Consider the following 17,071-nt stretch of genomic DNA (forward strand, 5'->3'; position numbering starts at 1 on the left):
TTTTGGGAATGGTTATATGGTTTTGATTTTTTCGATTTCTTTTTTAAATCTTTGTTCTTAGTGTTTATCAAGGTTACATATATACCTGATTTTGTGGGGGGCGGTGAGTTTAGGAATCTTGTGTGCTTGTGGCAGATGCATGTGAACTTGTAGTGGGTGCATTAGTGTCTGTGGGGGTAGAGTGGGTTTTTTCTCTTTTTTATGGGGGCAAACAATAGTCCATTCAGTATTTTGGGTTTTTTCAACTCCTGGTTTTTTCTCTTGTCCGGTTTTGAGTCTTTTTCCGGTTCTTGTCTTGCCTTCTCTACTTCCAAGGTAGTTTTCGCAGGAGGTGGAGGTGCTTCTCAGGTGGTGTGGGCACAGATGTTTTCTCAGGGGAATGGAGGGCATTCTGCTCTTATGTGGCCTTATTGGCCACACTTGTAGCAGCGGGGTTTCGTACCCTCCACCATGACCCTTAATTTTGTCTCCTCCCCCACTAGTATTGTATCCACAATTTCCTCAACATCATCAGGAGTAACCTGGAATTAATATCTCTAATCCCTGCCCCTGCCAATTCTGTTGATGAAATTTGGTTGGTAATTTTGCCTTCCAAGCCCAAGATTAGAGTGGCCACGAGCCAGGCAACATCTACCTCCGGTGGTATTTCTCCCACCCTTACTTTGGAAGTACGCCTTCCAAGGTACGTGGGCAGGAGGACCACCTTGGCTGTCTTGAGTGAGGCCATTGAATCTTGTCTGGCCTTTTCTTTGGAATAAAACTGCACCTCCACCGTGACAAACTTGTTACCCCTGGCTATGTAAAAGATGTCCTGCCAGATGGGTCTTAAGCATTTTTCTATGGTTTCTTTAGTAGCTATGTCTATTCTCTTATTCTTAATGGAATATGTTTTAAAAATGATAGTACTTCTTGGGGTGGTGTGTTTGACTTCACCAGGAGGGTCCACTTTTACTTGGTGCCCCTCCCTTTGAAGAAGTCCTTTATATTTCCCCATTTCACTTGGCTCTATTTTCAGGTCTTCCTTGGTAATTTCAGCTGCTGCTGCAAAGTTTGTCACTTTTTTTCCTGTTTTCCATCAGTGATGTTGCTTTCCTTGTTGTGTTCGTGGTTTGGTTATCCATATTCGTAGGCATGTCTATTACCATTTTTTCCAGAATTTTTCCAAAAACAGAAGTTTCCTCACCGGAGGAACAACTCATTTTGTAAAGCAAAATGTAAAGGAAAATGTTAGTATCCCCCTTCAAACAAGGGAGAAATGTCAACAAGTCTGCTACAACACAGAAAATAAAGTGTTTCACAAAACGAGAAACACAGAAGAGTTCAACAAAAATTCAACAATAAGTAACAAGTGCAAGCAAAGCAAAAGATGACCGGTTACCAAAATAATTTGATAGACTTAAAATTAAAAAGAAAAAAAAACTGAATTCTTTATTACACATTTTTAATTCATTAATGTGTGTAGCTAGTGCAGTTGAGTTTTTTGTTTCATGATTAATAAATGAATTTGTGTGCCCCCTGTATCTAGTCTTAAAATCGGTCATACTTCTTATGTATATCTTCTTTGATTCATTGAGGGTTGTAACTTCAACTTTATACATGACATTTCTCCTTAAACAGAATCCCCTTAAGGGACATAAATCCCAGTTATGCCAATTACATGTTTTATTTCCATGCTTCGCCTTTATATTTTTGATATTTGTATTCTTATTATTATTCATATTGAGGCCAGCTATGTTGTCATCTCTATCGATACCATTATTCCTAAGTTTTAATCTATTATTGTCAGCAATTATAGATTAGGTGTAGTTCAGTCCAATGATTTAAGGCAGGATCTATTGAAAATGGGATGATGTTTATGGCCAAATGGGAAATTCCTGTCAATAATCCTAAAAATAATTTAGGGAGATTACTGACTTGGAGGGAAAGATGAGGGGTGAACCAGATAATTTCCCATTTCCTTACCGAGTTGTTTCTAATCTGCCCAATACAATTATTATCATAATTCAATGAATTAATGTAAACTCAGCTCTTATTATATATCATTCGCCAGAACAGTATGTTCTTTCGATACAACATTTGAATTTTTTAATTTCTTAAGAATTTTAAGGTTTTTTTTTTAAATTAAAGAAAAACTCTTTTGTAAATCCTCCTAAATTACCTGATGAGAGAAATGTGGATGATTGTTATGGCTGGAAATAATTTGCTCATTTCAGCCTACATATTCTTGAAACAGCCATCAGACTTTGCACCTGCTGAAGATTCTTCTTAAGATCATCTTATACCACCATTTCATCTATTTGGATTATGGTTTTACATTCATCCCATGCATCTTTAATATCCTCATTGAAAGGTGGCGAGCTGGCAGAAATGTTAAGCACACCGGGTGAAATGCTTAGCAGTATTTTGTCTATCTTTACATTCTGAGTTCAAATTCTGCCGAGGTCGACTTTGCCTTTCATCCTTTCAGGGGTTGATAAAGCTAAGTTGCATACTTGGGTCGATCTAACCGACTGCCCCCCCCCACCCTCCCCCAAAATTTCGCGCCTTGTGCCTAGAGTAGAAAAGAATATCCTCATTGATTTCTAATACAGATATAAAAACTCATAAGATCTCATGCAAGTATATCTATGATTTATATGTATTTATGTATTGATATATTATACCACACACACACACACACACACACACACATATGAGTGCACCTATGTATGCTGCAAAGTATTCCGATGTTGTGAAATATATTGAGTAATTAAGAACATTGGCCTTTAAAATTTGTCCTCTTTTTCTTGGAACAATAGAATTTTACAGTTTTCTTCAAGTCCAGCTTACCTACAATGAGCCCATGCCGCTGGCACAAAGTAGTTATTGAACCAGTCAGAAAATATTTCTCGGGTTATCCATGCTTTCTTGTTTGCATAATAATGCACAGGTAAATTAACAATGCCTTTCAGATATCTCGAATGTTGCCTTTTTCTAATGACTACCAACCTCACCTTGTGTGTGCCTTCTCCATTAACACATCTAAGAATAGTTAACCTTTCCTTAGCTTCCTTAGATGTTGTCTCATCTGCTGTTGTTAAGGTTTTTGTTGGAATGTAGCACTGGTACATAGCTGTTTCATCAGCATTGCAAATTTGTTCAGGAGAAAGGTTTTTGTTAGATACCATCTTGGCAAATTCGTCAGAAGCTTTTTCACCACTGATTTTCAGATATTTTACACCATGATGCTTTTTAAATTTCTGCAGCCAACCTTCTGAATATTGACACTCTTCTTCAATGTTCAATTCTTTATGATATACTCTAGCTTGTTTCATGACCAACAAACCATTCAGTGGTATATGTTCCCTTCTTCGTTGTTGAATCCATTCTTATTTCTTTATTGCCTAAACATAGAGAGGACAAACAAGGACAGACAAAGGGATTAAGTCCATTACATCGACCCCAGTGCATAACTGGTACTTAATTTATCGACCCCGAAAGGATGAAAGGCGAAGTTGACCTCAGTGGAATTTGAACTCAAAATGTAACGGCAGACGAAATACCACTAAGCATTTCACCCGGCATGCTAACGTTTCTGCCAGCTCGCCATTGTTGAATCCATTCTATTATCACATAGTCAAGATCTTCATTCCTTTGCCTTATGTAGTATTTTCTTATTTTTCATTAGTTTGTGATCATCACCATCACTATGAAACTTTAGTAATTTTTCTTTCTGTTTCTTCAAGTGATACATAGTGCTAGTTCCAGCACCATATTCTTCAGTGAGTCACTACAGACACACTATGATCAAGTTTCTGTAGTAGCTCTACTTCCTATGTTATTGATATTGATAAATGTTTCCTTTTGTTTTTCTCACTGTTATCCATTGGGGTATCTGTAATTCTTTTTGACATTTTCAGGGTAAATTATATATAAAGTCACATGAAACAACATGAAGACAGCAAATGGATGTTTTCTCTCTGTGAGTGCTGAGCCACACCTGACACTTGGTGGTAAGTGGTAGCCTACCTGCCAAGTATTGCCATGTCATACCTGAGTTGGGTCATGATGGCCAGGTGTTTGCACACCAAACAATCCCTGTTATAATGCACTTCACCCTCCACAAAAAGTTTGCTTTTGGAGGGTTTTCATATTTCAGATTTCTAGATAAAGGATTGTGTACCTGTATGTGTATATATATATATATATATATATATATATATATATATATATATATATATATATATCTATTGGAGTAAATGTACTAAGCAGTGTTTACGTATAATCACAATTTAGGTTAGTTGAAATATGTTTGTCCCATATTTCAACTGCTAAAAGGCAAATTCACTGCAGTTACCATGGAGAAAAAATTCTCTCTTATGGTAAAAAGGTGTGAAAACACCCTGTTTGTTCAGTGTCAGCCTCTCTCGGGAACCTGAGATATCGATGTTTCGAGTTTGTTGACTCTTGTCGATCAGATGTACCTGAGAGAGGCAACCCTGAACGAACTGACAAAGCTTAACTGATTTGCGCATTTACTCTGATATTTTTCTTGATCGGGCAATCTACTTGCACAAATCAGTCAATGTGTTGGTTGAATTATATATAAAGCAATAAGCTTTGTCAGTTCGTTTAGGGTTGCCTCTCTCAGGTACATCTGATTGACAAGAGTCAACAAACTCGAAACATCGATGTCTCAGATTCCTGAGAGAGGGTGACACTGAATGAACGGGGTGTTTACACACCTTTTTACCATAAGAGAGAATTTTTCTTCATGGTAACTGCAGTGTATTTGCCTTTAGCAGTTGAGATATGTGACAAACATATTTCAACTAACCTAAATTGTGAATATGAGTGGTTGGCGTTAGGAAGGGCATCCAGCTGCAGAAACTTTGCCAAATTAGATTGAAGCCTGGTGTTACCATCCGGTTTCACCAGTCCTCAGTCAAATCGTCCAACCCATGCTAGCATGGAAAGCGGACGTTAAACGGTGATGATGATGATGATGATATATATATAAGATTAATCTTTAATATATACCTTACATGCACCCTGAAATTCCTGGAAGTTGATTCAATGATGAATGCAAAGTATCGCTGATGGTTCCTGGTATCCATAAGTGGTGAATATGCTCTGCAAACACATGACTCAGTCTCAAACAAAATTTGGATACTGCTTTTAATGCATACTTTCTAAACTTTAATCCTTTAACTTTAAAATCGACTTCCAGAAGATGGATTTGGTATTTATCTTTATTTTGTAAAACAATCATTTCTACCCATCCTGCTACTGTCCCTTCTGGTTACTTAATCAATTATCATCATCTCAACTAACACTGTGGTGTTCCTGAAATAGATCCAACGGAAATATACACCAACTGCAGATGACACCAGGTAGCCCAAACCTTGCCATTGCTCTCCTCAACACTTCAACACATTAATCAACATATACCCATTTGTCCGAAATATTACATATATATATATATATATATATATATATATGCATGTCTGAATGTATGTATATGTATCTATATGCAAGTATCAAACTGTCAGAATGAGTGCTCAGTACTGCATTGGTGGATAAATATTCTTTATTTGTCGGTTAACAAGGTAAATCAAACAGCATGAATTTGCTGCATGCTATGACATGTGTGGAGTGCAGCAGATACATAAGTGATCTATATGCATCAGTTTCAGTCTAACACTTGTGTTACAACCAGTGCAAAAGGTTGACCATAGCCTCACAACTGGAATGATGTGCAAATCATCCAATGACCAGTCAACCAGGTCGCAAATGGTGGAAATGCCACATCCATGGTCGCAAATTTGTCTGCAATCAAAATCCTTTATTTCTAATTTAAAAATAGGAAAAGCTTAATGGCTGAGTGGATCTGAGGATATTTAGCATTATTAGTTTCATAAAGATTCACAGTTCAAATCCAGTCTAGGATCATGTGAGTATCAAGTCATAAGACACTTGATTGGTTGGGGATTCTACCAACAACAGTTTAATGCTCATAGAAATATTATTTATATAATATGTGTGGTGTGATGGAGGAAAAAAGACAACAAGAAGCAAAAGGACAGAATGAAACGTTGGACCTTACCTTGTCGACCGCAGCGGAGTACACGATCGCTCCTGATCAGAACACGTCTTTTGCGTAACCTCTCTGTTTTCTGACTGACCCCACGTGCTAGCCTTCGACCGCGTGTCGCCGACTTCCGATCGGACCCTTCCGGTCTGGCTTCACCTCTGTTTGCCTCACCTCTCTCCACCACAACACACAGCTCATCACAGCCCATAACACCACACGCCCCCCTGATCTATAGATCATTCAACCGGCTCTCCCACTCACTCCTCGCTCCCGAACTACCTTAATTGGGTTCATAATCAGCCAACCAGGGAGGAGGGTACCGCTCCCTCTGTGGTCGCTGTGCGACCCCAGGACTGGCCTGAGTTCCTGGCGTGCTGCCTTCATCATCTTGCCTACTGCTGCTGTCTTCATCATCCTGCCCACTGCAGCTGGTTCCATCCTCTGAAGCACTGACAATCTTCCGCACATCCAAAACATGGCATGGCATACCATCGACTGAGACGTTGTTCTTTGAATTGATGGAGGTTATAGTTCCTTTCCCCCATTGTGATGTGCACCGTGCATTTCGGGGTTTTACCCAAACTTCTTCCCCGGTCTGCACGAAGGTGTGCTCTTCTTCTCCCCTGAGTCGCATTGATGCAATACACGGGTGCCTCCACTCGTACCTGAATATTGCCCTGTGTGGCACCGACTCCTCAGCCTGTCCTGATCTGGGCGATATATTGTACCAAAATACGGCCTCGATTGGCGAAATGTGGCCCCTCTCTGCCATGGTCTTGATAGTACGATGATGCCTTTCCACCACTCCATTTCCACTTGGCCGGTATGCCGCCCTGAAGAAGCGGCTGACCTGCCACCCATCAAGCATTTCTTTCAGCACCTCCGAGCGAAATGCAGTGCCATTATCCAGCAGCAGCTCATCCACGGGGCCTTGTTCCAGGAATATCCCATTTAATACTCCTGCGATTTCCTCTGCAGTCCCCGTCTTCGTCTCCCTCCATATGGCCATCCGCCCCGGTCCGCAGTCAACCATTGAGAGGTACGTCCCCTGCCGGTAGTGTGTTACGTCCACTGCCAGTCGTTTCCAGTTGTGGGCCACTGGAATACTTCCCGCCTCATGTATGCCCGGAGCAGGGTCAATAGACTGGCACCTGTCACAGCTGCTAACCACTCTCTGCACGCTCCGCCTCGTTACCTCGGAGTCAACTTTCCTGGCTAGGAACAATGTCCTGTCCACTCCCATGTGATGCATGGTATGCAGTCTCCTCAACTCCGAGTCACTCAAACAGCATACTGCAGCCACAGCCTGCTCCGCATCCTTTGGCACCTGCAACCAAGCTCGCTTTACCCTGGTTAGGACGTCTGCCCTGTTCTTTTCGGAAGGCACAAAAATTACGCTCAGCTCCAGATCAAACTCAGCGGTTAGCTCCCGCAATATTCCCAATCGGCGCTTTACCAGCATCTCCGCAGCCCCTTTGGTTCGCACCCTCTGCTCATTGGTGATGACTGCTGTCACCCAACCAAGCACAGTGGCCGAATCGGTTCTAATTTCGATGGTGCACAGCCCCCACTTCAAGGCCAGGTTCACCCCCTTCAGCACGGCATCCAACTCCGCCACGTTGATATGGTTGCAGTCATCCATCTTCCTGAGCCAGGCTGCATCTTCCACCACGGTGCCTCCCATTTCCAAGACAACCCCTATTGCGATGCTACTGGCGTCACACCAAACGATCCCACTCTTTGATTTGGGAACATACCAACTGCCCCTCACTTGATCCTCTGCTCTCACTCTGACCAAGACTTCCTGCATCATGTCGGTCGTTTTCTCCCCAACTCTGTCATTCCACTTTGCTCCTTCGGCTTGTCTCTTGATGAAGCTACATGCTGTCCGAAGCCATCCTGCAACCGGGTAATGTCCCACCAGCTTCCCGCACACCGAGAACAGTTCCCGTCTACTCACGCTGGTGCCCAGTTCAGGGATCTCGTTCCCACGTCGAAACACCAACGCACCGGCCGTGTCTCTCCGTAGCTTGAGGTCCAGTGCAGCGCCTCCCTCCATAGCCTCTGGTGGCTTGGCGACCAGTCCGAATTTCTTCAGGTGGCCTATGACCTCCGTTGCTGGCATTATGGTTTCATCCACAAGGATGTCATCAATGTACGAATTGGTGGCCCTTTTTACTCTGTCCACCTTTCCCAGGATGGCCTTGAGAATTGTTGCCATAATTTTTGGCGCTGAATTTAGCCCAAACCCCAGCCTGGTCAAACAGTATGTTCGGCCCTTATACCTGACAAGCTGATGCTTCCGCAGTCTCTCAGCCACATGCACCTGCAGGTATGCCGACTTCAAATCGACGATCATGGTGGCCCCTGTCATCTGCCTCCATTCTCGCAAGGTGTCCCCACAGACATCTGTGGCCTCGCCGCCCGTATGACATGATATGTGGTCATTAAGCTCTCGGAAGTCAAGCACTGGTTTGACCTTATGCTTCGTGAGCTGTACCACCGCCATCAGCGGCAAGACTCCGCTCTCTCCTTCTTCCCAAGGGATCAATATGCCCTCCTTAATCCACCGCTCCACCTCCCCCTCGAACTCGCTTCTGGCATCTCCTTTTAAAGTATGCTGGTAGCAGCCCACTTTATTTTTTAACGTCGGGAGCTCTCCCCTCCAGTGCCACTCCACTGTCCACCTCTGGCCATCGAAGGCGGCATGAAAATCCTGGTCTTCAATAGTGTGCACGGCATAGTTTTCTTCGCGGTTCTCACCAATGCACGGCGTCGCCATACACGGTTTCCCCGCGACCCCGAAAGTCACACCGGCCTCGTTGACAGTGACACCTCCTAAACGGGTGATTGCATCCATCCCCATCACCACGTCAATCTCATCCACCAAGTGGCCAACTACAATTGCTTGCAGCGTCAGCTTTGCTCCCTGCACCTCAATCTGCACGTCAGTAATGCCTTCACAGCGTACCTCTCTTCCGTCGACTGCCCTCACACTGCTTTCTCCACTCCACATCTCTACCACTCCCGGAGTCATCAGGGTCGTTGTACAGCCTGTGTCCACTAGGGCACGCGACATCCTCCTATCCACTAGCACATCAACAACGGGTAGAAAAAATTGCGCCTTTATTGATCCGAAGGGGAGACCACTGGCGCAGTAGTCTCCCTTAGACCGTTTCCCTGCAGACATTCGCTGGCTATATGTCCCGTTTCTCGACAACGGTAGCAAATGACCTCAGGCTTGGGTAACTTGCAGTCTCGCACCATGTGCAGGCCCTGACACCGGAAACACTGTCCTTTGAACAGTCGCACACGTTCCTTGTTCAACCCCTCTCTGCTACTCCTTGGTCGACCACTTTTTGCTGTCGCCGCTGCTGCCAACGGTGTGGATCTACAACACAAAACTAACATACGAGCCCTGGTTATTATATCCGCCATGGGCATGGCATTCACGTCCGGCAGTTTCTGCAATTCGACCGACAGGTGGTCAGGAAACCCAGTTACAAACGCCAACTTTACTGTTCGATCCAGCGATTCTCCCTCGTACCCCACCAGTCTAGCCAACCTCCTAAGTTCGTTGGCAAACACGTCGACCTGTTCGCCGGTCCACTTTGCTCTCCCCAGGCGAGCGTACGCCTCAAACATTCCTTCTGCGAAGGCCTCCATCAAGCGGATTTCTATTTTCTCCGCGCTAACTTGGTCCCTCTCTTCCATCTCTAAAAATACATTTAAAGAAATTCCATTTATTTATTTCAGGAAAAGTGACAAGCCATACTCAATAAATAGGAACCCAAGAAGATACCAAAATGCTTCAGTGAATTCCACTGGCCGAAGTTTGGATAACGTCACACATCAGCTAAACAACCTTAGTTTGCATGGAAACCGCAGGTCAGTGGCAACTCCTAAAGGGTTAAGAAACAGAAATGTGAATACTTCTGGGGAACGCAGTGATCAAAATCAAGAATGTCAAATTTGTTTCCAGACATTAACATTTAAAAAGACACTGAAATGCAAGCATAGTTTTTGTCAACATTGTTTAGACACCTGGTTACACATCAAGAAATCTTGTCCTTTATGTCGTGCACCAGTATAATAAACTATACAAGAATTGGTCCTGAAATACTTGCATACTTCTATCTATAAGTTTGTGATTAATAAATATGTTAATATTTATCTCTTTCTACATGTTGTTGTTGAGTGCACATATGATCCAAGGTGACATCATAGGATATTTGAGAAGACCAACCACCATAAGTGATTAAGACTCTACTACTTTGAGCTTTTTATCTTCGAGTGAATAAGATATAGATGCTGAGGTGACTTTGGCTGTTGACTCTGTTCTGTTCTTGTACTATATATATATATTTCTATAGGAAAATGTATTGTTGAAAATGCACTTAAATTTCAAAAGCTCGTAAATGCTTAAAATACATTTATTTACATATATACCAAACTAGTTTCAACAATATTTTTTGTTTATCAATGGTAAAAATTTTAAATTAGAAAAACATCGTTAAAAGTTTCAATGTTGACAAATCAAAATCTTTCAATGTTGACAAACTAAAATGTTTCAATGTTGACAAATTAAAATGTTTCAATGTTGATAAATTATCATGTTCAAAACAGAAGGTGTAAGTTTGAAATTAAAACTGTATATCAATTTGTTAACCTACATGACATACAAAATGATATTCAGGAATTCTGCAGAAAACTTCAAGTCACTGTAGAACTACTATATAAAGAAAATAATGATCAATCCATCCTTCACAATAAAAGCAACTACTATCCAACAAAAGGAAAAAATCAAACTCTGGATAACTTTTATGACTTGATTTCCAGTTTCCCCTACAACTTTCTCCCACACCGAAAATTTAAAATAAATACAAGTAAAGAAGAATGGGAAATCATCAATAATCTCTGGGAGGATGACAACATGATTATAAAAGAAGCTGACAAAGGGAGTTCTATAGTTATCATGGATTCAGAAAATTACATAAACACTACCCTAACCCTCCTTCAAGACAATACCTACTATGAAAAAATCAACAACTACAGTCAATCCAAGATAAAGACCAAGCTGTCTACCCTTATCCAACAATTCCAACAAGGTTTAACACAAAAGGAGACAGATTACTTGACTAGATTTGACTGCAAAACCAGTAACTTCTATGGACTTCCCAAAATCCACAGAAGTGAGGCCATAAACGAAGCCTGTAACAAGTCAACCTCTATAGTCATAAATATTCCACACCCGAGAGATCTCAAAATGAGACCAATTGTGGCCGGTCCCTCTTGTGAGATACACAGATTCAGTAATTTTATTGACGTCCTCCTCAAACTTATTCTCCAACATATACCAAGCATTATATGGGATGATCTGGACTTTTTAAACCATCTCCTGAACAAAACCAGCAAAGACTCCCTCCTAGTTTCATTTGATGTAATAAACCTCTACACCTCAATTCTTCATGAATACGGAATAATAGCCATACAATACTGGCTCGAAAAATTCCCAAATGACATTCTTGACAGAATCGGAAAAGAATTCATCATTGAAGGAATAAGGTTCATTCTACAGAACAACTTCTTTAATTTCAACGAAAACACTTATAGACAAAAATCGAGCACAGCGATGGGAACGAGGGTAGCACCTACTTTTGCCAACCTTGTCATGACATACTTGGAAGTCCAAATATATGAACACACCAGATTGAAATTTGGGGAAAACTTCCAAAAATACTTACTTACCAACTGGAAATGCTACCTGGATGACTGTTTCATCCTTTGGCCACATAACATTGAACAACTTACAAAATTTAAAAACTTAATCAACAGCATTAACCACAGTATACAATTCACTATGGAATACAACCACCAACAACTACCCTTCCTGGACATCTTAATAATAAAGAGAGATACTGAGATTGAAGCCGACGTCTTCTTCAAACCAACAGACTCAAAACAATATCTTCTATTCTCCTCTTGCCACCCAAAACATACTAAAATAAATATACCGTTCAACTTAGCAAGAAGAATTTGCACGATTGCATCAAATTCCAAAACCCGAGAAAAGCAACTCCAAGAACTTAAAACCTCAATACTAGATAGAAAATACCCGGTCAGTCTAATCAAAAGTGGAATAGAACATGCAAAAATGATTAGACATCCAAGAGTTACAGAAAACAAGAAAACACTGACACACTTAAAACTCTATCTTGCATATCAACACACAATCCAAGAAAGAAGGAAGCATACAACATCATCCACCAAAACATGCCCCTCCTTATGAAGAACCCACGAATGAAAAGGCACTAGAAACACATAGGATTTTTGAAAGTAAGAGACAACCACAATCTCTAAAAAAATTACTCACCAGCGCCAAATTACCTACCAAAAATACAATGCCACAAGTCAAAAGTGCAACCGCCCTAACTGCCAAACTTGCACCTTTCTCTTAGAGGGCTCAACATACAAATTTAAGTCAGGCCAAACTTTTACCATAAAATATGACTTCACCTGTGCTTCGAAGAACTTAATTTATGTTCTTAAATGTGGAAGCTGTGGTGGAGATTACATTGGTCAAACAAGCTTAACTTTGAGGGATAGACTTACGGTGTACAGACAACAAATCTAGGAAAATTCCTGTTAGCCAGCACCTAGACCAATGCCCCATAGACAAAAACCCTAAATATTTAATCTTCCTTCTCTATCAATGCACTGGAAGCACTTCAACCCAATTCCATTTAAATAAGGAAAACATACTGATTAAAGAATATAAACCACAACTGAATATCCTTTAGAAAGAAGGAAAAGCATTAAAACGAAAAGAAAAAAAGACTCAATTTCAACACAAAAAAATAACAATATTTTAGTAGCAATCATCCACCCGGGTTTCAAAACCGCAGCTCCAAATCACAACACAAACACAAGATGCCGACGTCACCCTCCTCCAATCCAATGAAATTCCACAAACACCAGTTGCTGACGTCACATAATTCCAGACCAATCAAAACCAACCTTCAGGTAATACAACGAAATGACCCTTTAAGAGAACCAACCAACCGGAATGACATATAACCATACCTACAAGGAAACCAACCAAGCAGAACGACAAGCTTAACTACGGAAGAAAAATGTCATCAATTTTTCAACGAATCAAAAATCAGATCCGCTCGTAGAAACAAATTTATAAATACATCTGATCCTCAAACATACCATTACAAGCGAAAGCAACGATTTAAAGAAGATCTGAGAAATCGTAAACCAAATTTCCTTTTTTTACTAGTTTAATTCTCACACTTGTTTTTTTCAGTATGACTTGTCGACCACTACTGAAATTAATGAGCCTTGTACATTCTAACAAATTGATATACAGTTTTAGTTTCAAACTTACACCTTCTGTTTTGAACATGATAATTTATCAACATTGAAACATTTTAATGTCAACATTGAAACATTTTAGTTTGTCAACATTGAAACTTTTAACGATGTTTTTCTAATTTTAAACTTTTACCATTGATAAACAAAAAATATTGTTGAAACTAGTTTGATATATATGTAAATAAATGTATTTTAAACATTTATGAGCTTTTGAAATTTAAGTGCATTTTCAACAACTCATTTTCCTATATTTTTTTCCTGTGTGGAAACACCACTCCCTCTTTTGCTGTATTTCTATATAAATATATATATATATATATATATATATATATATATATATATATATATATATATGAGTTTATGCATATATGTTTATCAATGTTTATATAAACCAAGCTTAATTGTGTTTATCTGCATCACTACATCCATATGAGCTCACTGAGATTTCTTTTATAGCGTCTCTTGAACCTGTGGCCCTAGTCCTTGATAAAGATTTCTGACTTTATGTTCAAATCCTTTTGAGCACTGCTATATGTTTTCTATACCGAGCATCTCCAGTTTTCACCTCCTCTGTATGTGTGTGTGTGTGTGTGTGGAGACAGGGATCATAGATGAGATCCAGATATTCTCCATATAGAATACACTTATTAGTGCTCAAAAGATTTAAACTTAAGCAGGTATAGAAGGAAATGTAGTGATAAGCAAATTAGACAGATCAATATATAAAGTATATTAAATACATGAAATACAAAATATGTTTATATGTATACATATAAAAAGGTCCAACTTACACAGAGTACAAATTTTATAGAGAATTAAAGGGGTAAAGAAAAAGAATTACAAATCCAACAGCTGTTTCAGGGGGCTTGGTGATCCATAATAATGTTTGTAGATTGATTCCATCATAGGATGAAATATGCCTCTGTCTTCAGAGAAGAGACCTTGCATTTAAGATGTTAAAGGAGAGAAGTTCAAAGATGGAAAAATCGCCGAACCCCCCAGGAACAGTTGTTGGATTTGTAAGTCTTTTCCTTCACCCCTTTAATTCTCTATGTTGAACCTTTCATATGTGTACATATATACATTTTTTTTTTGTATTTCGTGTATTTAATATACTTTATATATTGATCCATTTAATCTGCTTATCCCTACATTTAATTCTATATATATATATTCTTTTATTTTCTTTTATTCCTTTACTTGTTTCAGTCATTTGACTGTGGCCATGCTGGAACACCAGCTTGAAGGATTTTAATCAAGCAAATCAACTCCAAGACTTAGTACTTACTCTGTCTGCTGCTTTTGCCGAATTGCTAAGTTTTAGGGATGTAAACACACCAACACTGATTGTCCAGCAGTGATGGGGGTACAAACACAGACACAAAGACACATACACATAAATATATACCTAGATATATAAATATGATGGGCGTCTTTCAGTTTCCATCTACCAAATCCATTCACAGACACTTAATCAGGGTGCCATGTAGTGGGACTGAACCATGTGGTTGAGAAGCAAACTTCTTACCACGCAGCCATGCCTATTTAGAAGTATTTAGTCACTACCCTCATTTAAAATGCTTCCAACTACAAGCTTGGAATTCTCCAATCGTTGAATAGGCCCATAGTAGCTTCTTCAAATATCATCACAGCCAGAGCCAATGTAAGGGAGATAACCCCATCCTGCTTGCTACACCTCCTGCACTGACAAATAGTTTTTGTTTATAAACCTGACTGACCGTGATGTATTTCTTCCACCAGTTGTAGAGAGATTATACGCCTTTGGCCATTTTAGTATGATGAGTTGCCTATACAGCCAAGCATTTGATAGGTGCAAAGCCAATGATTACTCTATGACCAGCCATAACAATCAACTTTTGAAAATAAATATATATATATATACATGTATATATAGGTGTGTGGTTGAGTGGCCACAGTGTTGGACTCACAATCGCTAGATTATCAGTTCAGTTCCCAGAGGGTTGTGTTCTTGAGCAAAATACTTTATTTCAAGTTGCTCCATCCCACTTGACTGTAAGTGAGTAGCCCTGCCACTGGCTTGCTCAACTAGCCCATGGGGTGTTATCATTCCAAAGTAACATATAACTACATCCAATGGTCTGGTCAATGCCGTGAGATATATAGATATACACACACACATACACACACACACACACACACACATATATATATATATGAATGATTAGGGTAGCTATCCACGATTTAGAACCAATAGGCAACAAGTACAGTTGTCACTAAAGTGATGGACGGTGCTAGCAACCACCAGCATTGTTAGAAATAAGAGTGAATAAGAGTTGTTTTGACGCTTATTTCTAGCAATGCTGGTGTTTACTAGCACCCTCTGTCACTCTAGTGACAACTATAATTGTTGCTTATGTATACATATGTATATATATATTCATATACATGCTTTTGTATATATATATATATATATATATATATATAAATAAGCAACACGGATTTCAAAGGTGATTGCAGTACGCACGTTTCATGCTACTTCAATTTATTTAAGTAATGCAAGCATTACCTTAAATGCAATATGAAGAGCAATCTTCAGCTGCACGAAAATGCAGAAAAAATTACTGTAGAAAAGACATATTATAAATGTGGCAACATTTCAAATCCAAGTGGGAGAGAGAATACATAAAAATCCAAATGTAAGGAAGAATACATAATAGCCGAGTCTATCAGGCTAGTAATTGATTCTAGACAAAAGTTTTAACTGTCTCAGATTTTATTGTTTTTTATCTAGTGGTGATAGCAAAGGGACAATTACTTCTAAAGAGAGGGAAGGTGTAAGCAGTATGCATGGACAAGGCTATAAAATGTATTAGAATCTAAAGGTTTCACTGGTCATAGTAGTATCAGGTCATTTTACTACTATCAAAGTGTTGAGGAATTACAGCCCTAGGTATATGAGTCAAATAGGTCTTTTACTTTTAGTCTGAATAGAGTAACAGTATAGTGGTACAGACAACAACAATACTCTAACCAATGTTTTCACAATAAGAGGTATGTTAATAAAATAAATAAAATGAGATGTAATTATTTTCCACAAAAACCTAGTGGGGACTTACCTCTTATATTGCTTAAACAAAGAAATCCCTGAACTAAAAGGTGGTCTATATAGAGATGATGCTTTATTCATCATCCCTAGTAATAGCAAATCATTCATTGAGAGAATAAGAAAGAAAATCAGGAAATTTTTAAAAAGTTTTAACTTAGACATTACTTATGAATATGGTAATAAAATTGTAAATTTTTTAGATACCACTCTCAACATAGAAACTAGATTATACCACCCATATAGAAAAGAAAATAAAACTACTAGATATGTAAGTAGATTATCCAATCATCCACCAAATGTATTAAATTCTTTAGTTAATAATATTTCTGAAAGAATTACTAAATTATCTTCCAACATTGATATATTTAATTCTAATTCTAACTACTATAATATGGCCTTGTCTAAAGCTGGATATGCCCAAAAAATTGCTTTCCTTAACCCTGGTAGAACATCTCTTCTTGATACAGATAATAATAATAATAATAATAATGATAATAGTGCACATGGTAACAATAACAACAATAATAATG

General features: G+C 39.3%; 3 protein-coding genes across 10 annotated transcripts in view; 2 read left to right on the top strand and 1 right to left on the bottom strand.

The window, feature by feature from the left end:
* LOC106875006 (uncharacterized) overlaps nucleotides 1–12,068 on the top strand; it is a 60,473-nt gene extending 48,405 nt beyond the window's left edge. For 7 of the 8 annotated variants that reach the window (XM_089362584.1, XM_089362581.1, XM_089362582.1 and 4 more), the window contains one exon: nucleotides 9,830–12,068. In XM_089362584.1, coding sequence (XP_089218710.1) covers nucleotides 9,830–10,166 — 337 coding nt within the window. In that variant the 3' untranslated portion in view covers nucleotides 10,167–12,068. Of the gene's footprint in view, nucleotides 1–3,899; nucleotides 3,993–9,829 lie in introns of all 8 variants that reach the window. The other variant, XR_016244263.1, reaches the window with a different exon arrangement.
* LOC149132660 (uncharacterized) lies at nucleotides 5,305–8,309 on the bottom strand. Its single transcript, XM_089363286.1, has 2 exons — nucleotides 6,432–8,309; nucleotides 5,305–5,325 (listed from the first exon to the last, which is right to left on the bottom strand). Exons 1-2 carry the CDS (start codon nucleotides 8,292–8,294, stop codon nucleotides 5,305–5,307), a joined length of 1,884 nt encoding a protein of 627 aa, XP_089219412.1. The 5' UTR covers nucleotides 8,295–8,309.
* Nucleotides 11,007–12,362, top strand: LOC106875004 (uncharacterized). Its single transcript, XM_014922945.2, has one exon. It carries the CDS (start codon nucleotides 11,007–11,009, stop codon nucleotides 12,360–12,362), a length of 1,356 nt encoding a protein of 451 aa, XP_014778431.2.
* The last annotated feature ends 4,709 nt before the right edge of the window (nucleotides 12,363–17,071 follow it).

This window comes from Octopus bimaculoides, chromosome 14 (assembly GCF_046866305.1).
Source record: "Octopus bimaculoides isolate indiv1 chromosome 14, ASM4686630v1, whole genome shotgun sequence".
Taxonomy (NCBI): domain Eukaryota; kingdom Metazoa; phylum Mollusca; class Cephalopoda; order Octopoda; family Octopodidae; genus Octopus; species Octopus bimaculoides.